The sequence below is a fragment of the Mirounga leonina genome, unplaced genomic scaffold (assembly GCF_011800145.1).
Source record: "Mirounga leonina isolate KUSES-001 unplaced genomic scaffold, KU_Mleo_1.0 Mir_200, whole genome shotgun sequence".
NCBI lineage: Eukaryota > Metazoa > Chordata > Mammalia > Carnivora > Phocidae > Mirounga > Mirounga leonina.
This window is the reverse complement of record NW_023270503.1, coordinates 22,444,027-22,468,803: the sequence shown is the minus strand read 5'-3', so window position 1 is coordinate 22,468,803 and position 24,777 is coordinate 22,444,027. Positions and strand designations below refer to the sequence as shown.

The 24,777-nt window shown below is 48.5% G+C and overlaps 1 protein-coding gene across 1 annotated transcript in view; it reads right to left on the bottom strand.

The window, feature by feature from the left end:
* The window catches only part of FAM117A (family with sequence similarity 117 member A), a 42,464-nt gene extending 18,339 nt beyond the window's left edge, over positions 1 to 24,125 (bottom strand). Inside the window, exon 1 of the mRNA XM_035026891.1 lies at positions 23,930 to 24,125. Coding sequence (XP_034882782.1) covers positions 23,930 to 24,125 — 196 coding nt within the window. The remainder of the gene's footprint in view (positions 1 to 23,929) is intronic.
* Positions 24,126 to 24,777: the final 652 nt, after the last annotated feature.

The following is a 24,777-nucleotide window of genomic DNA, read 5'->3' as shown; positions in this document are numbered from 1 at the left end:
GAAGGACTCTTCATACTTCCTTCATGACGGGTTAGCTCAGGGAACCTAGGTGACTGAGACAAAGAGAACAACAGAACTCCTTTCAACCATCCGGGATGGAGGAATCCAGCTTAGGAAAATCAGTCTTTTGGTTCCCTCCTCTGTCTCCCCTCTTCTGGCTAAATGGGACAAAAATAAAGCAATTATAAATCCATCTATTTAATTTTTACCTTGGTTAAAGCTTTTTGGGAGAAGGTAAAAATTGAGACTGTTGATAAAATGTAAGGGTTCTGGAATCATCTGTAAGTTTCAATCATCTGTAAGTTTCAATCATCTGTCTGCTTTCCACGGCCACATTCAAAACATCTACTATCTTAAGATCTGTAAAGCCTCTTTCCTTTAACAGAGCAAAACATTTTCACATCTGTAGTAATCCCTTGATAATTCATGTGTGCATTTAGGATCGTAGGTATAAATAAACTTGAAGAGCTTTATATTAAAAAGACACCAACAGGTTGGCAGTTCCTCAAAAAATTAAACATAAAATTACCATACAATCCAGCCATTGCGCTTCTAGGTAAATATACAGAAGAACTGAAAGCAGGGTCTTGCGCACTCATGTTCATAGCAGCGCTATTCACAACAACCGAAAGGTAGAAGCAACCAAATGTCCATCAACATATGAATGGATAAACCAAATGTGGTGTATACATGCGCTGGATCATTAATCTCAAAGGGGGATGAAATTCTGATACATTCTACAATACAACGAAACTTCAAAACATTATACTAAGTGAAATAAAACAGACACAAAAGGACTAATATTGTATGATTCTACTTCTGTGAGGCAAAGTCATAGCGACAGAAAGTAGAATAGAGGTTACGAGGGACTTAGGGGGTGAAGGGAATGGGGAGTTATTATTTATGGGCACAGAGTTTCTGCTTGGCATGATGATAATTTCTAGAAATGGAGAGTGGGGATGGTTGCACAATATCGTGAATGTACTTAATGCCACTGAATTATGAACTTAAAATGGTTAAATGGTAAAATTTATGTTAAGCATTTACCATGATAGAAAAGCAGATGCTAACAACACTGTATATTCTCCAAATCCATTTACGTATTTACACACATTTTGACATAGTAGTAATCAATGTGAAATATACATTATGTTCTCCTTTGTTCTACCCATTTCATATACCCATTTCCAGGTATCAACAATCTACATATTTGTCATTTCCAATGACTACATAATATCCCACTAGGTTGGTATACAGTTGTCCACTTGAGGGGTCTCCCTGCCCACAATCTAGATATCACAAATGTTACTGCATGGATAACTTTCAGTCTGTTTTTATCTAATTCCTGGCATATTTCTGAGTCCTCTCCCTCAGCTAGCATTGTGTTCATTTAAAAGAAAATGATACATTGCAAAAGTAGTAAGTGTGAATTGCAGAAAGGTCAGGAAATATATAAACAAAAAGAAAAACCTCGAATCTCAACATCCAGAGATAATCACTGCAATACTATGAGAGAGATCCTTGTCAGCCTGACCGCTCTGTGTAGGTTTTAAAATAAAAAATGGGACCATACTATACATATTGTTTTGCAATACGTTTTCACCTTATACCATGAACCCTCTTCCAAATAATATATATTGACCTACAAGATATCCTTTTAAAAGATCTTAACATTTCTGTTAAAACTCTTCAAAGGCTCGTTTTCGAAGACAGTAGCCAAAGGCCTCATGTTCTGGTCCCACTTACCTTTCCTGTACATTTCACTCCTCTTCAAGGTCTCTATGTCCTGGACAAGCTGTACTATGAACCATTTCCCACCCATATCCTGTGTCTTCCCTCCTCTGAGGTTTTGCATAGGTGCCCAGAGTTGAAATCTGCCCCATGCGTTGGGGCCAGCCTGTCTTTACACCCACAAAGCCTTCTGGATTCCCTGGAAGGATTTTCTGATTTTCCCCAGCACTTTGTACTCTTCTAGTACTTAGAATCCTCTCTCTTGGATTATGGGTATTTTAACTCCTAGATAATAAACAACCCGCGGCCAAGGACTGTCTCTAATTTATCTTTGTACCCCACACAGTGCCGAGAACATAGGGCTGGTGTTTGGCAGATGCCTAAGTATTCATATAAAATAAAAAACCCGTTACTACAAGGGAATACCTGCTCTAATTATATCATGGATTTGAAGTTTGTCTGCCTTGCACATCCATGCTCAACCCGCCCCCCACGAGTAAAGCCCCTAGGGCTGCCTGTCTCTACCTCTCTCTGGCTCAGGAAGGCCTGGCCTCTCTCTTCTCCTCCCTGTGCCTTGTCACCAGTAAGTCAGTGACAGGCACGCTGGGTTCAAGCCCCAACTTCACCTCCCACACTAGCATGCCAACCACCCTTTCTCCTGTCCTGGGTTTAAGATCAAAAGGTGTCGATCCAGATATTTTGGGGAGGTTTTGACGCATGCTGGCAGGCAGGTCAGACACAACACTGCTGCCCTGTGGGCCTCCGAAACCGTCTGGGAGAGCCTGGGGATGAGGCGGGCGGCAGCCCCAGAAAGCAAGTTTACGGGAACACGTGACAGAGCAGCAGAGAGGCAGGTGGGAAGCCGATGAGCAAGAGGCCACCATAAAGGCCAGAACACGGTGATCCTGACAGCTGCTTCAGCAGCGAGGAGGGATCTCTGGGAACAGCCTCGCCCAGCCCTCGGCAGAAACTGCAGCAAAAGCCTCCTGGAGATTTTTCTTTTACTGAGACCATGAGAGCTCTTCGGTATTTATATAGAACTTTTAAGGTTCACCCCACCTGCACAGTCCTTTCATATGGGTCTTTTACTCTCCCATCAGCCCCAAAAGGGGCTTGGGGGGATAGTAAGGGAACCGAGGCCCGGAAAGGGCCAATCTCTGATTAGACTAGGTTGCCCACGAGGTCCGAGGCAGTCCTACGCCTAAACCCAAGCCTCCTTCCTCTTCAATCACCCCACTCGGGCTCCTGGCCCTTTGGCATCAGGAACGCTCTCTGAGGTTGCAGGGGACACCTGCCTAGACACCTGCAGGAAGGACTGTCTTTTTTGCTCCTTTTCGGGGAAGGGAGTCTTTTGATAGCAGGCATTGCCCAGGTGTCTGTACTGACTTTCTGTTTTTCGGGTTGGTTGGGTTGTTTTTTTTTAAGTCTTTGAAACCTTGGGATTCTACTATCTCCCAGGGACAATTTAAACCACACGCGTTTGGTATCAGTTCGCATTACCCCTCATATCCCACCCCACTCATGAGCTACAGTAGGAATCCACTCTCAAGGGCAGCCATCAGAGATGGGACCGTACTCCCAGTACTCCTGGGGTGAAGGAGGACCCAGAATCCTGGAATTCATGGTGAGAATCCAACCATCCACTTTGGTCAACTCTACATGCTTTCTGGCTACCTTTGACCAAAGCGATTCACAAAGACTCTGAGGGCGTCATGGGTCCTGACTTGCTCTTCCATATGCAAAAAAAATTACACAATAAAAATAAATAAACAAACAAACAAACAAACAAACAAATAAATAAATAAAGGAAGAAAACAAGACGGGGGTGGGAGATAGGAATGGAGAGAAACTGAGCTCCCCAATCCAGGACCAGTAGCCCCTGATGCCCTCCTCTCTGCCAGACCTGCAAGGATCTCACTGCATCCAAGTCAAGCTGGAGGCCTTGCCTCAGTTTCTTTTCCCCCAAGGAGGCAGCCGGGCCTCAGCCTTATTTCTAGGGTGACCACAACCTCCCGCTGCCACAGCTCCTACCAGTCACAAGGTGACAGAATCACCTTCTGTCTCAGAGACCTCAGCAAGTCCCCACTTCCCCTCCCCAGCCCCCAATTCTTGGCATGTCCCGACACCTCTGAAGAGAGTTAAAATGGCAGGTTTCCTTCATGCCCAGAAAATGAGGGGGGCCACTTTTTGAAAAATTAGATTTTGATAGGAAATGAAAAATTAGCACTTATTTCAGAAACCTTGTCCTAAGTGGTTTGGTGAGCACCTGCTAACATGGGCGCCAAAACTGATGAAGGGCTAACCCGATGTGCCAAGTTCCCCCCAAGTGCAACACAAACTAAAGCTAGAATCAGACAGCGACAGGTCTTGTGCCATCGTCCAAGGGGCAACAGGCTGGAGCGGTGTGGCCCCCGAATGTCCACAAGAGGCTCAGATGTGAGGGACCCACTTCCGACCGAGGCTCTGCCTTCCTCCTGATGGCACTGCAGTCAACACACCCAACCTCCCTGGACCTGCTCTCCCACCTGGCAAGCGGAAGCTCAATCCCAGCCTACGGTTACTTCCTATCGATGCCTTTAAGAACAGGAGGGGAGTTGCAAAACTGCTTTTAAGTCTTCACTAAACAGATTAGGTTGAACCACTTCATGTCACTTAAACCATCCCTCCTCCACAATTCTTTAGGATAGAAGGTGGGGTAAAGGAGCCTAGAAAAGGATTCAGCCCAGAAAAGACACACAGAATGAGTTCCAGCCACACTGTCCCTTGGGAAGGTGTACTTCTTTAGCGTCAAAGCTTTGACCGGTGACAGCCTAACCCAGCACGGACCCCGCCTTGAGGAAACAGTGCAGAGACGGCTTGCACGTGCCTGTGCTGCCCAGGGGGCCCTCGCTCAGCTGGGAACGTCCCCGAAGAAATCTGACAAGTGAGCGTAGTTGAAATGGGAGCTCATGGGCTTCTCCCTCATGGATATACCGGAAAGATCTGGGGATTGGGTTCTGCCCTGCCATTGTGTGATTATGGTCAGCTAAGAAGCACTGAGAAGTCACAACGGTTGCTTGTGGTTGGAAGCTGAACTGGTTTCATTTCTGGAAAGTACCCCTCTCAGATTTGGGAAACGGGGGGGAGGGCAAGAGGACAATCGGCTCCCCTATCTGAGAAGGGATGCCCAGATCATGACGGGCCACGACAAAGCAGCAGGCTGCCGGGGCACCGGCTGGGTGCCGGCGGGAGGGTGGAGTGTCCTGTTTACAGCGCTGTGGGGTATTATCGGCCCATCGCATGCAGCAGCCTCCACAGCCCAACCACCTGGCGAAGTACCCTGGCACGGGGCCAGGCCATTTCACCATGCAGCTGAGCAGTGGCGGATGCTTGTGTTCTTGGGCAACAGCAAATGGAAAAAACAAAACAAAACGACACACACCGGAGATAAGAAGCCTTAGGTGCTATCTTCCAGAGCCACTCGGTTCTGTTTCCCAACTGCTGCATTTGGGGCTCTGAGGGCAGAGGGCCGGCGGTCGGGTGTCTGTGCGTTGGGGGAGGAGTCCATAGGGCAGAAAGCAAAGAGCAGACAAGACACTGGACCGACAGCGGCCAAGAGGGGCCTGGCGCACCACCATGGACGGGCTGATTCCTCTGATGAGCAGATTCTGGGCGCCCAGGCCGAGCCAACCTATAAGCACAGTGATACAGGAGGAGGAGCACCTGAAGCTGCTCACGGGGGTGAAGTGTACAAGGCTGCTGTAATCCCTAGGGGCCAGGCTACCAGACACAACTCCCGGGGGTCCCCCCAGCTAATGCCACTTCAGAAGGACCACCAAACTGTCTCTCCGGCTCCCTCCTATCCCTGGCTCAGGCCTGACCACACCAGCAAACCCTCACCCCAGGAACCCAAAGGAGGAGGATGACAACACTCAGAAGAAGGGCAGGAGGGGGTCAGGGGAAGGCAGCAGATGATGCAGGAAGTAAGGCTTTTGTGGCTGCCTTTCTCAGCTTGGCCAGAGATAGAGTGTGGGGTGGAGGTTTGGCAGCTTACAAGCAGAAAGCAGCCGCTGGCCAAAGGGTCCCAGCTGGGCAGGGGGCGGGGGGCGACGTCACTCACGTTACCACCTTTGAAGCAATGAAGAAGCCTGGGAAATGAGACAAGGCTACTCTCCCCCACCCTCCATTAACACGAGGCCTAGAGATCCCAAAATACCCAAGAAGGACTGCAGAAGGCAGAAAGACAGCCGATGAGATCATACGCGTGGCCCAAACTCAACAACTAGCTAGTCTAGCAAATGAGCTACGAGTCAGTCACTTTCTCACGTTGTTGGGCTTTGAAGCATTATTAGCACTAGTCTCCCACCTCCCCTTTTAAATAGAGATAGCTCACAGTACCAGAAGCTGGAGCTATACTGGAGGAAATAAGAAAATGCAGATGAGCAAAAACTGAAAAGTTAAAACTGTGCATGTCCCCGGCCCAGAGATCGCCTCCTGTCCACATCCTTCCTGATCTCTCCCCATGCACGCATGTATGCGTGTCTTTTTAATAAAATGAGATCCTATGATACGTGTTTTTCTGCAATCTGCTTGTTTCCGTCGCTGATCTTCCTTCAGAAAGAGGAGCAGGCAGGGGCGGGGCAGTCTAGGAAGCTGCGACCGGGCACAAGGCTGGCCATCAAGGGGGCAGGCCCTGCCCCGTCCCTGCCCCGGCTGTGATGCAGCACTTCTGCTGGGGGCCAGGAGGGAGGGGGATATGTTAATCTGGAGAGAAGCCAAGTAAACCAGGGAATCAGCATTTCTAAACATTTTCCCAATAACAGATTGGCAGTAAGGAGGGGGAAGTTCCTTCCAGCAGCTTGATAGGGATTCTTTTTCCATTTCAGTGTGTGTCGGGATTAAACACTGCAGGCGGTCTTCTGAGCAACCTGTGGTCCGGCGCCGCTGAGCTGCTTAACTCAGGGACGTGTGGGTCTGGGAGGGAAGTTGTGGTCAAACTGAAATCCCCAATGTGACCATACAAGAGTCAGAAGCCCCCCTTGGAAAGCCCAAGGAGACCCCATCCATCCCAGCTGGGAAAATTACACCTGGGGCTTTAAACCCTTTCAACACCAAGCAGAGAGCTCACTTCAGCCACAATAGGGAGAAAAAGCTACAGAAACTAGAGTTAAAAAGAAAGAAGGGAAGAAGAGGAACGTCACATTTCCCTGACCAAGAAGGCTTATCTAAAGAGACAAGAGTGATGATAGTTGTATACGCATGAAAAACTACTCAGCCAGGCCCTCAATTAATTGCTAATTCCACGGTTAAGTGTGCAGCTCACGTGAAAGCATTTCTGGCCCCGTGTCTGACTTCCCAGCACGCAGACCACATCTATGGGAAGCTGGAGAGAAGGGCCAGGAGAAACCCATCTAGAGAGGTCACTGGGCAGAAAAAAATAAAGAATATGCTCTCTGCATCAGGAAGGAGGGAAAAGGGTGATCCCAAGTGTGTGAGCGTGCGCACGTGTGTGTATAAAGAGTAGACAACAGTTATTTAGACGGTTGTTCAATTCTCAAGAAGCTGCAGTTAGAAGAAAAGGAAGTGGTGTGAACTTTTCACCTTTTATCTGAATTCTCTGAAGAGTTCTGTAGGATTTCAACATTCTTAAAACAAAACAAAATACTAGCAGTTAGTGATTGGAGCATGCTTTCCTTTGGGAGCCACTTGGCCTCTGCAAGAATAGCATAAATAGCACATAGCCTAGCCCTCTCCATCTTAAAAAAAAAAAAAAAAAATCCCCACCCATGGTTATTTGGGAGCGACGAATCTCTGGGTGGCCTATAAACTCAGAGGACAGGCATAAACCCTTCAGTATCTCCGCTTCTCACAACAGTCTGATTCCTATCAAGTCAAGAAGAAATCACAACATCCAGTCAGCTCTCAGGCAGTCTTGTAAGATAAGTGAGGGAGAGGAAGAACCAGAGATCAAGGAGGTTCATCTACAATAAACCCTGTGAGAGGACACATGTGACTGAAACTCGCTGATTCCTGCTCTGAAGGTGCGCACCCTATACTCGCGTGAATTCATCGATGGAAGAGGATGCAGAGCTTCCCAAGGGGTCACAGGTGGGGGCCTGTGACGCACCCTCATGTAAAGAGGTGAGCTGATTTCTCCAGGGCCACAGAGCAAACGGAGATGCAGATCTTTGTTCCCCAGAAGACTTGTGAGAATAGAATCCCCACCCCTGTGTTCCACTGTCAAACTCAATCATCATGACCACCTGGCTGCTTTGGTTCAGGAACTAGTCCACGGGTTGGAAGAGTTCTAGTCCTTTCCCTTGCTAGGAACCAGGGTGATCATTCCTGGGTCTCAGGAACACTGTTTTACCCACTGGGCATCTTGGGTGGGTCAAGGGGGAGAAGAAAACAACTAAAAAATGAGAGATTCCTTTTTTAGTGAGGAGAGTGGAAACTGTGTGAAAGGAAGAAAAGGAAATGGGAACAGAATTATAGCTAACTCCCAAATAGTCAAAATAATTTCTGTTTTGTGAACCAACTAGGACTTATTTTTAGCTCCATCCAGCCTGCCTTCCCCTGACCTGAAGCAAACTGCTAGACAGCAATATATGTGTAAGCAACTATTACTCAATTATCAATACCAAGTCACACAATATACCTAGTCTTTGACAGAATTTGACCCCATTTTGTTGCCTTCCCCCCCCACCTATGACTTCAAAACCCAAAAGAAAAAAATTTTTATTCCTCTTTTGAACTTCTCATGTCCATACTCACATCCATAAATGCTAATTCAGAACTAGCCTTATGCAACCCCAAAGTAATCTCTTAGGAAGAGTCATCAGTGGGTGCCAAACACTGTAGGGAACAGAATTTTTAAATAATGCCAAAGTATCACCCCATAAACCACTTATTAAAAGAATAATGTAGTTTTACAGTGGGAAGTCTGGTGGTCACCACCTCAAGTGATCAGGTTTAGCCATTACTAGTAATGGACACTCTGACCTAATATACCTCCTAAAGTGATACAAAGTACACAACTTCACCCACGAAATGTTCTTGCTAGAAATGTTTTACCAGAATCAAATCAGGCCCAGACCTAACTATCCATTTGCAGGAAATACAGGGGATAGAGGAACAAGTTAAATGCCACCATGAAAAAACAGCCAGAAAAATCCAGAATGTGGGACAGCTAGAAGGCAGAACTGGTCCATGCTTTTCAAAGTCATTAAAAACCAAAAACACTAGTGGAAGGGGAATTCTAGATAAACATTTTAAAAAGACATAACTGGGGCACCTGGGTGGCTGAGCCGGTTAAGCATCCGCCTTCGGCTCAGGTCATGATCTCAGGGTCCTGGGACTGAGCCCCGCATCGGGTTCCCTGCTCGGTGGGGAGCCTGCTTCTGCCTCTCCCTCTGCCGCTCCCCCTGCTTGTGCTCTCTCGCTCTCTCAAATAAGTAAATAAAATCTTTAAAATAAATAAATAAATAAAAAGATATAACCAAACAAGAGTCTTTACTGGATTCTGGCTCAAAGACAAAAACAAGGGGCACCTGGCTGGCTCAGTCAGTAGAGCATGTGACTCCTGATCTCAGAGTTGTAAGCTCCAGCCCCATGTTGGGTGTTGAGATTGCTTTAAAAAAATAAAAATCTTAAAAAAAAAAAAAAAGAGCAATCAGAGGGGAAATTTGAAAAGGGACTGGATACTAGATGATATGGGATTATAGATAATTTCTTCAGGGTAATAATGATATCAGGATTACGTAGAAGAATGGCCTTATTCTCAGGAGATACCATTGTGGTTAAGGGCAAAAAGTGTCATGGTATTTGCCATTTATTTTCAAACAGTTCAAAACAAATAAACAAAACACACATATGGATGCACATATAAGTCTAGACACACACATATGTAATACCCAGAAGGAGAGAAAAGAAATTTGACAACTGTAGGCAAAAAGTTATCGATGAGTCTATGTGAAAGATAAATGGGTATGCATTGTGCTTATAACTTTTCTGTAGGTTTGAAATTCTTCCAAAATAAAGTTGTGAGAGAAAAAAAAGAACTGGCTTAATTTGGGAAGACAGAAATTTCAATTCACTACTCAGCAAGGATCTAAACCCTTTAGCGTTTCAATCTTGGCAGGTTGTAGTCAAATTCAATTGGGTCACTGCTCTGGACTTCTAATTTGGGGAAAGGGAAGGTGGGCAGGAGGAAACAAAACAGTGACTGAAGCTTAATCTGAGGCAAGGAATTGAAAGATGTAAATCAGGACAAGGTAGAATAAAGATACCGGATGAAGGAGGCAATGTTAAATTAAGAAAGGTCACGTCATCCCGGGAGCAAGACCAAGACTGTGGGCAGAATGAAAGGGCTCCTACAGGTCCAGAAACACAGCTGGAACTGGACAGAACCTTGGCTATGCCCAGCAAAGTTAGCACTGGGCATTCATTGGCCATTACTGCTCTGCCACAGGAATGCAGAAACCAGTGAGATCTCACAGAAGATGGGTAAACATGGCTGACAGGAAGGTAGGTAGGTCCCAGGGAACGGTGAAAGGACTTAGAATTTATTAGTCTTCTTCTGTGTGGATGCAAAAATGAAGGGAAGGAAACAGACTTTAGTTAGAATAGGAGAGAGTCCAGCTAGATAAAAGGAAGACCTTGCTGATCACAATCAGATGAGGAAGACTTTGTGGAGTCTGCCCCTGAACAGCTCTGGGGAAAGAGAATGACATGCCCCTGATGTCTCATTAGTACCCACCCCCCCTGCCCCCGGCTCCCAGAAGACAGGGAAGTGTAGAAGAGGAGTCTGAGTCTCCTCTAGTTCTAGAATTCCCCAACTCTTATTAAAGGGTAAATAAGAGATGGCCACTGACCAGTTCAGCTAAATGGAAAGCTCAGGGCCCATGCTATTACCTGGGGTGAAGTAAGTTCAGTGGGAAGGTGGGGGAGGCACAAATTCAAAAGGAGATTTGCCTTACCTAGGCTGATCAGACAGCTGTGCTATGGGCTCCCAGACCAAGCAGGAGGGTATAAACAGCGCTCAATTTACCTGTGGCTAGCCACAGGCAGAAGGGCTAATCACATGACTGGGCAAGCAGACATCAGAGCTCAGAGGGCAGGTCTGCTCACCGGCTACACCTCACTAGGTTGGAACCTGTCAGGTTCTCCGCTCTTAACACTGACTCAGGTTCATTTTGCTTGGGGCTGAGGGGTGGGGAGGTGGGCTCATAAGAAGCAATTGCTCAATTATTCAGGACCAGGAGGTTACGGTCACAGGATCTGCTTTGCCTTCAGGGTCTAAAATCCTATTAGGGTCACTCTGCCTAGCCCCGACAACCCTTGCAAAGCTGCGCGGACCACGCTGTCCCACTTGCAGAAAGCCTTCTCTGGTTACCTCCATCTCCTTCTGCAAGTTCTACTGTGTCCCCGGCTGCAAAGCGGAGACACCCAAGAGTCCGCTACATCCCACCTAGTGGTTCCTACCTGGCCTCTGACATCCTGGACCTGACCCAGGCTGACCTCAAATCTCAGGCAAATTCCCAGGCCGTCGTCCTAGTGGTGGAAAAATGCCAAAGCGTGCCGGGCAACCTTCCGGGCAGCCCCTTTGCTGCAGCCCCTGGTCTTGCCAGTTGCTCCGAGATTCAAAGGTGATGCAGTGCCTCCAGGGTAAACCTCTTCTGAAAAGCAAGATCAGATGGCCTCTCCAGAAAGAGCCTTGAAAGGTACGACATTGGGAAGGTTTTTCCTATCATCAGTGTACGCCCGAGACCGCTGAGGACTTCAGAGCAGGACACTTGTCAGGTCACCTCTCTCCATGTCCTTCCGGAGGCAGAGGTGGACAGGACAACACACATCACTGGAGGGTAAGTTGCACCCCCTCCACAAAGTACACGAAGGGCTTCGTGTCTGCTCTTCAATCAAGGGCTTAACAGTACTAGTCTCTTCTTTTACAAGTCAGGCAAAGAAAAGGCTTAGCCTCCTGAAACAAAGGAGAATTTGATCCAGGGAAACAGTGTGGGAGGTTCATTACCAAGACATCCTATCTGTACGTCTAAGAACCGGAATGCCACTGCCACCATCCTGTCTAAGTAGACCGCTTTGGCCATTTGCACACCTCCATGCTGCACACGACCCACCAGGAGTCAGGGGGGCAGCCTTTCCTCATCCTCCTGCACCGTGTTCTGCCCCTGGATGTCATCCAGCCGGCACTTCTGTTGGGGTAGGACAGAGCCAGGAAGAACCAGAGAATTGTGGCGATAGCCTATATAACATGCTGACTGCCTAAAGACAAGCAATCTAAGTATATATAAGCTGGGGTAATAACATAGTAAATGCTCACAGGTCTCTTTCACATAAGTGGCTGGAGCCCATGGGGAAAAAAAAACCCTTTGAAGCCAACTTAACCACAGTCTCATGGCTCTAGGGTGGCTGCCCGGGAGGCACTGCAGAGAAAGGACACATGCGAAAATGAAAGATCTTCAAAAACTGTTCTGTTAGGAAGCAGAGTAAGAATCATTCACTCAACCCTAATTCTGGAAGCTGGGGGGAAATACCAGTAAGTGAAACTGTCAGGAACGATTCGGGTGCCTTCCAGGAGCACAGAGAGACGTAGGACTTGTGGTTTGGTGTCAGAGCAAAGGGACCAGGAAACAAACAGCAATGTCTGAAGCTCTCCCTCAACCAGCTGAGCAGGATGATCAGATCCCTCGCCGGGCCCTGTGCTTAGCAGTTTTCCCTGACTGACAAGCAAGTCCTCCCTCCGTGTACACAGTTGTAACTCTCGTCCACTTGGTAAGACGTGTCACACGGAACCACAAGAACGTCTTCCCTCGGGCTCCTGTCCCTCCACAAGCGGACTGGTGCACGGCTGAGAAAGCTGTCTGGCCTGGGCCCACACTCTAGCCTTGCTTTCTACGCCGAACCCGACTGCTTTTTGCCCATCCATCTCTGACATAAAAACTCAAACTAGAATTACTCTGTGGCTCTGGCGCAAGAGGCTTCTGATCTCACGCTCTTTAAGAAATGTAGAGAGATGAGTGAAGAGCAGAGTAAAAGTGTTCCTCAGAATAGGGAAGCAGCTGTCCCGAGAAGGTACCTGGACATCCTGAGTGTGCTTGGCATGCTTCGGCAGACTGCTGCACGCCGGCTGACCCCCTGCTGGGTCAGTGCGGGGCCTGCATGGGGCGCGGGCACACCACAGCAGGTCCCCCGATCGTTCCTGGCATCTGATGCCCCCCTGGTCCAGCTCAGGGAGTCAGGGCAAGCCGCAGTCTAGGCTCCTGAGGGGTGGCCTACCACAGTGGTCAGTCCCTGGGCCCAAATCCTGCCTCGGCCCCTGTGTGCTACGTGAACTCAGGTCAGTTGACTTCTCTGGGCTTCAGTTTTGCTGTCTGTTAAACGGGGAGAATAAGAGATGTTATAAGAGGGAGAGAAGAGAACTTACACTCTCAAGAACTCCTGGTACCATCAAATTAGTCTAGCACGTACTCATCTTTTAAACTTTTTATTTGGAAGTAATTTCAAACGTCCAGATGCGAGAACAAGAGCAGGACATATAACCTTGACCCAGATTTGCCTTTGGGCAAACATTTGTCCCACCTGCTTTGTCATTTGCTTTCCTTCACGTGCACTTTTTCACACACGTGCTCAAACTCGGCACCTACATGCTCATTCACGCTCAAGACACATACTCACATTCAGATAAACACGCGTACTGTCCTTTGTTGGGTTTTTGTGTGGTGTTCTGTTTGAAAACAAAGACGTAGAGGAGGGTGGGAGGTTCGAGATAAAATGCCAACAAAGGGGGGCCTTGCTACTTCGAGATGGGTCCACTGCTCCTCTCCCTCCTCCCTGCCCTCAAGGCAGATGGCTAGTGCTGGGGCCCTGGCTCCGGGATGAACCATTACATGGACAGGGACCAGAAAAAGTACTTGACACAGAAGAAGAGAGTTGGTTACTCTCCTTTAAACAACAAAAAACACAAAAAACAACAACAAAGCATTGATATGAACCATGGAAATAGCTTTATTATACAGAATTGTTTTTTATAATGTTTGTTATAATGGGATTTTATCTTATGAAGTTGAGAAATAACAGGCAAAGAAAGGATACACATAAGCATATGGTTACCAGGACATTCAAGAATTCTATACAAAATCTGATTTTATAAGAGAGGTAAGTGGGTAAAGAGCTGCCTGGAACTCTCTCGGGGAGGCAGGGAGGGGGGGCTAGGTAACCTCTGTGAAGCAGGCCAGGCAAATTCTCCATGATACCAAAGTCTCTAGATGGAGCTTTCTTCTGAGTTCAAGTCCCCGCTAATCCCCTTTATTGGGCACACACTTGTCTCATAAAAGCATTATCATGTATCACAGTGACTCTACTCCTCCTTAACCTAAAGCTAGGAGGAGGAGACATACTCAAATAGAGCATGGCAGGGAGGGTGGGGGTAGTTTGCACCAGGGGTTCCCTACATGGAAGACTAAGCTGTCATCATAATGCCATGCCACCTGAACCTACCCCCCAGCAGAGGATTGCACCACCCACATTTATTCCCAGGTGCTCTTTGGGGTTCCACATAGTCACACATAAGAAAGACACCCTTTCCTATAAGCTCCATCTTGGAGGTATCTTCCTGACATGGGCCCAAGCCCAGTAACCATGACAATGACCCCACTTATAAGCAGGAAAAACCTTCCTGCCTGCTGGGCCTGTCTGTCCCTGGTTAGCTTCTCATTCTACCTGGAAATTGCATCTCTCAAACCAGTGGGAGGTACTCAAAGCCGCCACGTTACATTTAACGTAATAACCGTCACCTTCCAATTAGCCACACCAAGTGAAGAGTCACTTAGAGGGTGCTGAAGAAACAACAGACTTCTTTGCAGCCCATTTTCCTTTCCAATTTTCTTTTGGTCAACTGAACAGATGAATTTTTGCTCCTGGAATACAGGCATACAAGCCAAAGGGAAACATGGGCTGGGTGTGTGCTGGGCAGGTGGCAGAGAGGATGCCAGCCCGGGAGGAAATTCACAACGGACTCGCCACACATATGTGGGAAAAGCCCTGGGATCAGGAGCAAAAGGCCTTTATAGTCACACGGTCCTGGGCAAGTCACTTCCTTTCTAGGTCTCACTTCAAACTTATCTGTGAAAACAATTCAATGCCACCTGCACCTGCAAGACCATCAGGCAGATGAATGAGAAACGTTCTAGAATCCCGACCAGGAGCAACAGAGAGCTAAATGAATGGAACACACTGTTAAAACTAAAGCTATCTATACGCTCAACTTCCCCGAAAAATACAAAAGTTTGTTGGGATTCCCCAGGCTCTTTCTTTCCACCGAAGCAGCTGTTTTTGCCTTCTCCTGCGAACACAGAACTCCCCAGGGCTGCGGTTCCAGTGAGAGAGAGTCCAGGCGCTACTCTCAGCAGTAAGAAGTGCATGCACCACATGGGTGTGACTCGCACTGCCTTCTTCCCAATCTCTGCGTCGGACTCTGGCTGCATCCCCTCGGTCTCGCCAAATGCCATCCAGCTCCACCCTCAACCCTGGCTTGTCATTTCTGATGGGTATGAGTTACAAAGACAATCCCCAAACACAGGCCGTGCGGCAGGTTTTCAGCCAGCTTGCAGGTGTGGGGCAGGGAGCGCACGTGTTATCAGTGCTGGTTCTCTCAAAGCGGTGTGGGCGATCAAACACGCACGGAGCACAGAAAACTGGTAAAGAAAAGGCAATGTGTGGGGCAGGGAAGAGGAGAAGGGAGGGTGAGGTAAGAGAAGCTGTCTTTCCTTCCTCTCAATTGCAGTTTTACTCTGTTCAAAGTTACCCCCAGCTGGACAGGTTTAGAAAACAATTTGACTAAGCCGCCAGGTCCATGGTTGGCAACCTGAACAAAGGGGCAACGTGGGCTCCATGGATGACAGTGTATGTGTCCAGGGCGTGGGGAATGCTAATGAGCATCTCTTTCCAGCATTTCCCAACTTGCGGCGTGGGGAGAGGAGGAGAAACAGGATGGTGCCTGGCTTGGGAAAGGGGGCTTCCAGCTTGATCACACCTCTAGATGAAGCCTGAAGCCCCATTCGGGCCCATAGCCCGTAGACAGTTCTGCTCCCTAGCCTGGAAAAGTCACTGATTCAGATTTCGTTTTTCTGCTTCCCTTTGCTATACATTAGCCTACTAGGAATTTGGTATAAATTTGCCTGGAGTGAAAGGACACGCAGTATTCATCTCACTTTCCTTGGCCTGTCACCATATCCACTTCTAAGCCTAAAGCCAGGTAGTCTGGCTTTTTTTTTTTTTTTTCCCTAAACAAAATCCTAAATGTTGGCTGTTTCCATGGATCCACCTGGTAACTAACTGCCCAAGCTCACCCTCTGGCTTTAAGTGTGAGGGGAAGGGAACCTACAGGCCTAGCAATGACATCCATGGAAATGCCACGTCTTTGCCACCAGCTGGGCTTCAAGCCCAATGACCAGGATGAATAGGAGACCAGTGATTTAAAGAGAGAGAGAACACTAACACTTCGGGGCGGGGGGGGGGGGGGGCTGGGAAAGGGGGGGCAGGGGGGGGGGGTAAAGGGAGAGGGGGGAGGGGGGGGGGGGGGGGGGGGGGGGGGGGTTGCCTTGGAAGTAGCTGCAGAGAGGTATTATAAAGGGGGCACAGTGTGTGGGGACCAGAAGTGGGAAAAACCATTTCAAGTGAGACTGGGGGAAGTGTGGCTCACTCTCCCCACCCCTGCTGCTGCCTTTCCAGCAACTCAATCCAACAAGTATTTATTGAGCACGACACTCCCCATCTGCCCTGGCCCTCCCTCTGCAAAAACACTCAAATCTGTTCAAGCTGCAGGGTGAGTTCCATTGCACTTGAACTTGAAACATGAGGTGCCTACCTTTTAAAAAGGCAGGCACACAATTTGCAGCACGGGCTGAAGGGACTAGAGAGATCTGAGAAAGTGAAGAAACACAGCTGACCAGACGGCCACACGAATGCCACTTTTGAAAGGGAAAAGAGAAGAGTAAAAACTTAATTTAACCTTAGGGAGAATAATACACTGGCCAATTGGGTGGGGGAGAAAAAAGCTTACTGGAAATATCCCAGTTAATTCTCCAATTAACCCTACGTAACACGAAAGGAATAAATATTCCTTTATTCTATGCCTCCTCCAGCTTGAATTAAATTTTATCCACTGGTGGACATGTTAGTCATTTGCTTTTAGAGTCCTATGTTTATCCTACCTTTCCCTCTTAAGGAGGTGAGACCTCAGTGCTCTCCTGCATGTTTTCATTGAGGATCAGATGACACAGGGGATTCAGGTAACAGAGCTGGGGAGGGACTAGACCTATGCTTATTGGCATAGTTCTCTCCAGCTTAAAAAGCCACCCTCCATTCACAAGATAGGGAGCTCAGGGTCTGAGAAGAGGCATCCCAGACTTACAACTCTGCCCTGCCAAATACTAAGAAGCCACATCCAGGCGGCCTCAGAGAAAAACTCCACCACCCCTGATCACAGACCTGCTGCTTCAGATCAACCAAAGCCCTCAGAGGAATCTTCCCAGGCCTCCCCCAACCTCCGACCCTTTTATGAGGGAGCTGGAAGCAGAGCAGAAACTGCTCATGGGCAGGCAGTGCTGAGCCCAAGGCCCTCCATCCATGCCCAATATCAGCCAGCTGGGGTGTGTGAGCAGGGAAGGGGAGGTGTCCAGAGCCCCAACTTCAGGTTGCCCAAGGGCTAGAGCTAAAAGATTCCCTATTATGAAATACTTTGATAGCATTCTTTCAAGTTCATTAAAGCCACCCTTGATTGGCTGTGGTTTTCTGACACAGTAAAAGTCAACTGAGGCTTATTCGGGCCTGAGGATAAACATTTAAATGACTCCAAGCTGAGCATGCAGCTCTGTAGTGACCCTGAGGAAAAGCGTGGAGGAGAGCGAAGTGCCAGGAAGAGTTTTCAAACCCAGGAGGTTTGGTGGGGACCCTGAGCTGGAGGCCTGAGTGTGGGGAGCCAGTGTAGAGAAACTCCCTCCATCCAGCTGTTCCCAAGAACACGGGCCCCTTCACAAGCTCCACACCGCTGGAGAGGAACTGGAGCACAGATAATTTATAACTTCAAATATAATCCAAAACTCTTTTCTCTCGGAGATCAGGATTTGTTTTTGACCTAACAATGTGAATAGATTCGGCTCGTGTTTGGTTAATTCATAACCCTGCAAACCAAATAATGGAGCCCTCTATGAAGACTCAACTCAGCCCTCAGCCGGGGCGGGGTTGGAAGGCGACCAGGTTTCTCACTCATCTTTTGTCTGTTTCCACTCTTCCTGGCCCCTCTTCTATCCACCTCAAAGTGGGGCAAAACTTAGTAACCCACAAAGAGATTGTCCACTCCCACTCAACAAACGTGCTGGTGGGCACCCACCTTCACTCTGAACTGGAAAGGAAACACAAGGTTTCTCCTTCCAGCCCCTTGAAAGGGCTCCAAACTGCCTGGAGAGTAAGGGTAAGCCCAGGCAAGACTAGGAAAGCACTGGAGCTGGTGTCAGTAAGATTTCAAAACCAGACCCGCCTCCAGAACATGTCACACGCTAAAGTGTGAATCCTTATGGCACAAAGTCTCTACGTGGGAGGTATAAAAATCCAGAGGAGGATGTTTGATGTCTTTTTTTTTTTTTTTTAATAATCTCTACACCCAACGTGGGGCTCAAACTCACAACCTGGAGATCAAGAGTCATGTGCTCTACCGACTGAGCCTGCCAGGCACCCCGAGGATGCTTGATTTCTAACAGTTCCGTGAAGATCAAGGAATACACTGAGTAACGTACAGAATTGTTGAATCCTTATGTTGTACAACTGAAACTAATATAACACCGTATGTTAATTATGCTTTAATTAAAAAAAGAACAAGATCAAAGAATAGTGTGGCGTGGGTGCCCATCACGCCATTCAGTATAAACTAGCCAAAAATATGGGTCAAGTGTTCTCTGCTATTAAAGCCCACCAACCACTTTGGCAACACTCACATGGCCACCAGAACTGGAAGTTTTGCAATCCTGCCCCAAATTTTCTGGAGATCCATCTATATTTGGAACCAGAGAGAATGATGTCCTCTTACCACCACACCCACTTTTGTTCTCACCCCTCCTCCACTGACCTCAAACGGTTTAAAATATCCTAGCTCTATGTTACATGAGTGGAGAACTTCCCATATATATAATCCTTTGCTATCCCAAACATGGAAGAACACATGGACCCATGCTCCTTTAGGGACCGACGGGATAAAGCAGCTAGGCACTGTGACCCCCAAATTTCAAGGATGTTGTCACTGGTGATAACAAATATTTAAGACAGACTTCAGCAGTACATTTTGGGGACCACGTGCCTGGGGCAAGCAAAGCTGTCAAAAGCAAGTTAGCAGCACCAGGCTAAGCAGTGTTTAATGCTTCCCAGAGGGTGCCTCAATCACAGAGCATCCAAGGACGACTGTAGCTCTTAAAGGATTTTAACTGCACCCCCAGGCTTCATTACAGCAAGATGGCTCCTTGGCATTGAGAAGCTGGACTGCTTCTGACACCAGCGTCCAGGAGGACCATGATTTGATGAGGGCTTTTTCTCAAGGTCCCTAATAAGGGACCTCCTTAATGTGGTTCCAGACCTATCTAAACACCCATCCCCCAAGGACTAAGTTTTCAAAGCATTGCAAGGAAAGGAGTTTAATAATTACCAATAGCATTGCTAATAACAATGCTGCCTTATATTCTCTGAAACGGCCATCCTGGAGAACCGAATGGACGTCTGAAGTAAACCCATCCTACGTGCCTGTGGGGAAGCCAGAGTTTTAAGGCAGCCCCGACTACTGCCAGCTGTCAGTGATCGAGAAAAATCCTAAACAGGAGATAAACCTAAAGCCATTTCCAACTGATTTGAAATGTGTTCACTGCAGTTGTGGGTGTTTTGGGAGGGGTTATGAGGGGAGGGGGTGCATATTTGCCTAACAGTCAAGCTTTTATGTAAATCCAAATTAGTTTATGTCTACTGAACACATGCCACCTGACAACGCAGGGGGTGGGGGCAGGGGGGGGCAGGGAGGCAGCCTCCATTCACATGTGCTGATCCTCCACAAAGACTGAGAACTGACTGGAAGCTGATGACCCCCCCCCTTTTCTTTTTGCCTAAAACATGAGTGGGGATACAGGCTTGTTACTTTTCTTTACTCCCTTAGAATTTTCTGAGGAGGTGTACACCACATGCATTGAAACTAACCTTTATATAGGAATAATGGTAAGGAACACTGTTTAAGACAAGGGTAGGCCAACTTTTCCTGTAAAGTGCCATGGTAGTAAATATTTTAAGCTTTGTGGGCCTTATGGTCTCGATCACAACTACTCAACTCTGTCACTGTCGTGAAAGAGCAGCCACAGACAATACTAAATGAAGGAGCATGGCTGAGTTCCAATAAAACTTTATTTACAAAAGCGGGCAGAGGCCTAGATTTGGCCTGCAGGCCATAATTGCCAACCCTGGGTTAAAGAAGGTTCTGCTGGGCAGAGGAGGTCAGAGGCAACCTGTGGTTCCCCCAGCACCCAGCTGACCCCTGTGGGGCTGGTCCACTAGAGAGGAATTTGCAAAGCTGGATTAAACATTATCTTCATTCTAGGGCGCCTGGGTGGCTCAGTTGGTTAAGCGACTGCCTTCGGCTCAGGTCATGATCCTGGAGTCCCGGGATCGAGTCCCGCATCGGGCTCCCTGCTCGGCAGGGAGTCTGCTTCTCCCTCTGACCCTCCCCCCTCTCATGTGCTTGCTCTCTCTCTCAAATAAATAAATAAATAAATCTTTAAAAAAAAAAAAAACCACATTATCTTCATTCTAGAGATATGGAGACAGAGACACTGAACAGGATAGTTAAGACTGGAACCCAGAACAATTCACCTCCCAGTCCCGTTTTGTCCATCAGTAGTCCTGGAAGAACATAAAAGTTACCAGCCTCCAACTGACATAAGACACAAATGAGAATTTAATTAAAGGGGAAACTGCTGTAAGAAATGTATCCTGGGTTGCTAGTCCCCACGGGTGGATCTTAGCTTTCTTAGACTTGACCTTCATTTTTCTCACTGTTCTCTTTTGCCTTCCACACCCCTAGCCCAGGCTCAGAAAATTGAAGCCATTCCTCATTTTATGAAGACATCCCTCATGGATGAATGGCCACAGAAGGTAAATCCTGTTCTTTACACCATCACCCTGTTTTTACAAGGTCTAATATATCTTGTCAGGACCACAACAGGGCGTGTGGCAGAGATAACTGCACAGCCCTGAGCACTACGTCACTTTGGGATGGGAAAGAAACAGTGACGGCACCTAATTGTCCCTGAAACCCAGTCCCAGCTCACATGCCTTTTTAAACAGTTGGGTCCTGGAGCCCTGTTTAGAAAAGCTCATTTTAAAAGATGAGGGAATAAAACTGCAAGAGGCAGCCTTGAAATTCTGAAACTTGCAGTGCTGGTTTCAGACCAACATGGGTTTGCTCTTTGAAGCCTGAAAGGCAATGGGTTTTGGCCAACAATGCTCTCACCGTGGCTGGGCGGAGGGAAGAGTAACGACAGGAGCAGCGGCAAACACTGATGGCACCTTCTGGGTGCCTCAGACTTTATAACTGTTAACTCAGGATATAGTTATGATTCACATTCTAACAGATGAGGAAACTGAGGCACAGAAGTTAAGAAACTGGGCGCCTGGGTGGCTCAGTTGGTCAAGCGACTGCCTTCGGCTCAGGTCATGATCCTGGAGTCCCCGGATCGAGTCCCCCATCGGGCTCCCTGCTCCGCGGGGAGTCTGCTTCTCCCTCTGCCCCTCCCCCCTCTCATGTGCTCTCTCTCAAATAAATAAAATCTTTAAAAATAAATAAATAAATAAATAAAATCTTAAAAAAAAAAAAAAAGAAGTTAAGAAACTTCTTCCATGCCACACAGCTAGTAAATGGCAGAGCCTGGAATCAAAATTCAGGAATCCTGGGACCCAGAGCCAGGAGGATTCTCGTAACGGTTTATGAATGTAAGGCGTTTCCTCCTATCGCAGGTACGCCACTGGCCTGTAGAGGAAACCACTCCTGTCGCTTCTCAAGTGCAAGGAATGGAAACAATCTGAACACACATAGACGGTCAAGTTAACACACAGAAGACCTGATGTACTCCCAAACCAAAGGTCAGGTACAGCCCCTTAATGTCTGCTCACAGAGAAGTCCACAGGCTCAGATCCCTCTTTCCTTCTATCTTTCCTCTCTCCTTCCTCACTGAAAATCTATAGATAATCCCACCATATAGCAGATAAGTGCCTCATTAATGCCTCTGGGATACTAAAAGGTGGAGGGATAACCCATCAGCCCAATTCATACACAAAGGACCACTCAACTTGCCCTAAATCATCCGAATAGTTATGCAGAACGCTAGCTTCCCATGATTTTTACCAGGATCTTTGGGCCCCTGGCCCTCTAAAAAGGAAGAGGCCACGTAAAGAACCCAGTTATCCAAACCTACACTCTTCTCCATTCCACAGCACCCACCAGTGTTTGTGCCTTTAATGTTAGTTCTATGGTAGACATAAAATAACTGCTCTTAAAATATGACTGCTATTAGATTTCCAGCTATAGCATAGGCAGGCTTTCTGCTGATTTCTACTAAAAGTGACTAAGGTTCTGGTGCTTGCTGTTCTACTAACTTCTCTGGACTCCAAGGAAGTCCAAACAAAACCAACAGGTTTGTAATCTTATGGCTTGCTTTATAGCTCATGATAGGCATGAGTTTGGGCACTGCTCTGCTCTACACCACCAGATAGGCGTACTTTGACTAGTTGGTCACCATCTTGCTACCAGACTTGACCACATCTCTGTGTTCCAAGATGCAATGTTAACATTTACAATGAGGTCCAGATAGACTTGGACTTTCTACTTCAGAGACCCTTAATCCCATTCCTACCTAGAAAGGCACTGTAGCAGCTATACTTTCAGGAGGGGGGTGTGCCGCAATGAAGCCTAGTAATCACAAAAAGCTCAAGAAACTCTGGTGTAGAGAATGTCATTAACCATTAGACGGTGGGGACCATGACTTTTGTACATTTGATAGACTCTGAGGCTTTGGAAGTGTGCGATGATCTTTTTCACATCTGGTGTGAATCAAATGCAAGCCTCACTTTCAACTTATTGCCAACCTCCTCATGCAAGTAGGTTCCTTTTCCCATTCCTCACTGCCTGCCTTTGTGGGGGATCCATCACAGCTTTGAGTGTGAAAGCAAGGTTAATCTTGCTCCTCCCTAGTTTCCCCACACCCACCACATCAAGCTGCTATTAAGACACCGTTTCAGGGCTGTTCAGAAAGTGGGGGTATTTGCCCTTGAGTGTAGCCCTCACCCCACTGCCACGTTGGCTGGCAATGCCCCGGACTAAACAGCCTTGGTTGGGGTAGGAGAGAAAGGCAGGGGGCACACTGCCCAGGCCCTATACACACACCCACACGATAGTTGGAATGAGACAGCCATATTAAGCAGGTCAATGATCTGGGAACATACAACTTCTGGGTCACACCAAGAGGAATGTAGGGAATCGGAGCGGAGCGTTTGTACTGTAGTAAAAGCCATTAAACTAACTTATTCCAACGGCTCGGATGAAATCAGCTCCGGGAGGTGGCATAAAGGGAAGTGCACGTTAAGTGGGGGGGAAAGGAACTCCAGAGCCGTAGAGCGGGATGCTGGAACCAAACTCAAGTTGGAGAAGTAACACATGGCTCCACGGGGCTCTCCTCCATGCCCCTCCCCCTCCCCGTGCAGACGTCCAGCGCCCACCGGCTCCTCGCTCCAACGCCAGCCAGCACAGGGCGCCCCCATCACGTGCCACTCACTCCTTCCTCACACCTCGCTGCCAACCCTGCATCTTCCACTCACCCCCACACGACACCTCTGCCCACTTTTCGGTTACGCCTCCAAAGACAGCCTCCGTCTGCCCTGTCCCTCCCCTCACCTCCCGGCCCCGACTGCCTGCACACTCTGTCCCAGCGGTGGACCCAGCGTTCACCGCTCCTCGCTCTCGCTCCCTCCGCCCTCGTAGACTTTGCGCGACCCCCTTTCTCTCCCCTCGCCCCCATCCACTTTCCCCTCACGCTTCTCCCCGTACCCCTCCCCCCCATCACGCGCCCCCCCCCTCCCCCAACGGCTCCTCCCCCCGGTACCCGCTCCAGGCCCGGCTCACCTGCGCGGCCACCCCCGTCCCGGCGCTGGTGCGGCTGCTGCAGCTGGAAGGGGACCGTGGCCCTGAGCGGCTGCAGCCCAGCCCGGGGGGAGCCGGCGGGGGCTGGGGGAGAGCAGCCCCGCCGGAGCCCCCCGGCCCCTCCGCGCCCCGGCCCCCAAGGACCTCCGCCTCTGCCGCCCGCTGCGGCCCCCGCCATCGCCCGCCCGACCGCCTGCCTGCCTCGGCCCCACAGCGAGCCCCACACAGCCCCCCAACCCCCGCTGCGGCTGCTTATCTGCTCTGCGGGGCGGAGACCGGCCCCCTCAGCCCAGAACTCTCATTGGCCTACAGAGCCCCAGACCCCTCCCCTCAACCAATCCGCGGCTTGTTCTTCCCACTCCAGAGGATGATTGCTCGATATGCCTAGCGATCCAACCCAACACCCCACCCTCATCCCGCCCCCTCCCGCTTTCCTCCGTCCGAGGAGCCGCCGATTGGTCCGTCCGGAAGAGGGCCGGTTCTCCGGTGCCGCCAATGAGAAGACGCAGAAAAGAGGAGCGTCACACCCAGTCCCAGGTAGTATGCAAATACACTGTCACGTGACGTCAGGCTAAGCGGGGGTGGGGCCGGGTGTAAGATGGAATCAAGCACTAGTGGAATCATTATGGGGGGTAGGGAGGAGTGTCAAACTTTCAGCAGTTGAGCCCAGCAAGCACCGAGAAAGCGAGAACTTCAAAAAAGCACTACTCTTGATTTAACCTAAAAATATTAGTTGTGAACCCTCATAGGATCTCACTGCTGCTCGCAAGCTCCAACGTAAGATTCTACAAATTAATGCAAAGTTTGCATATATTTGCATGCGATTTGCA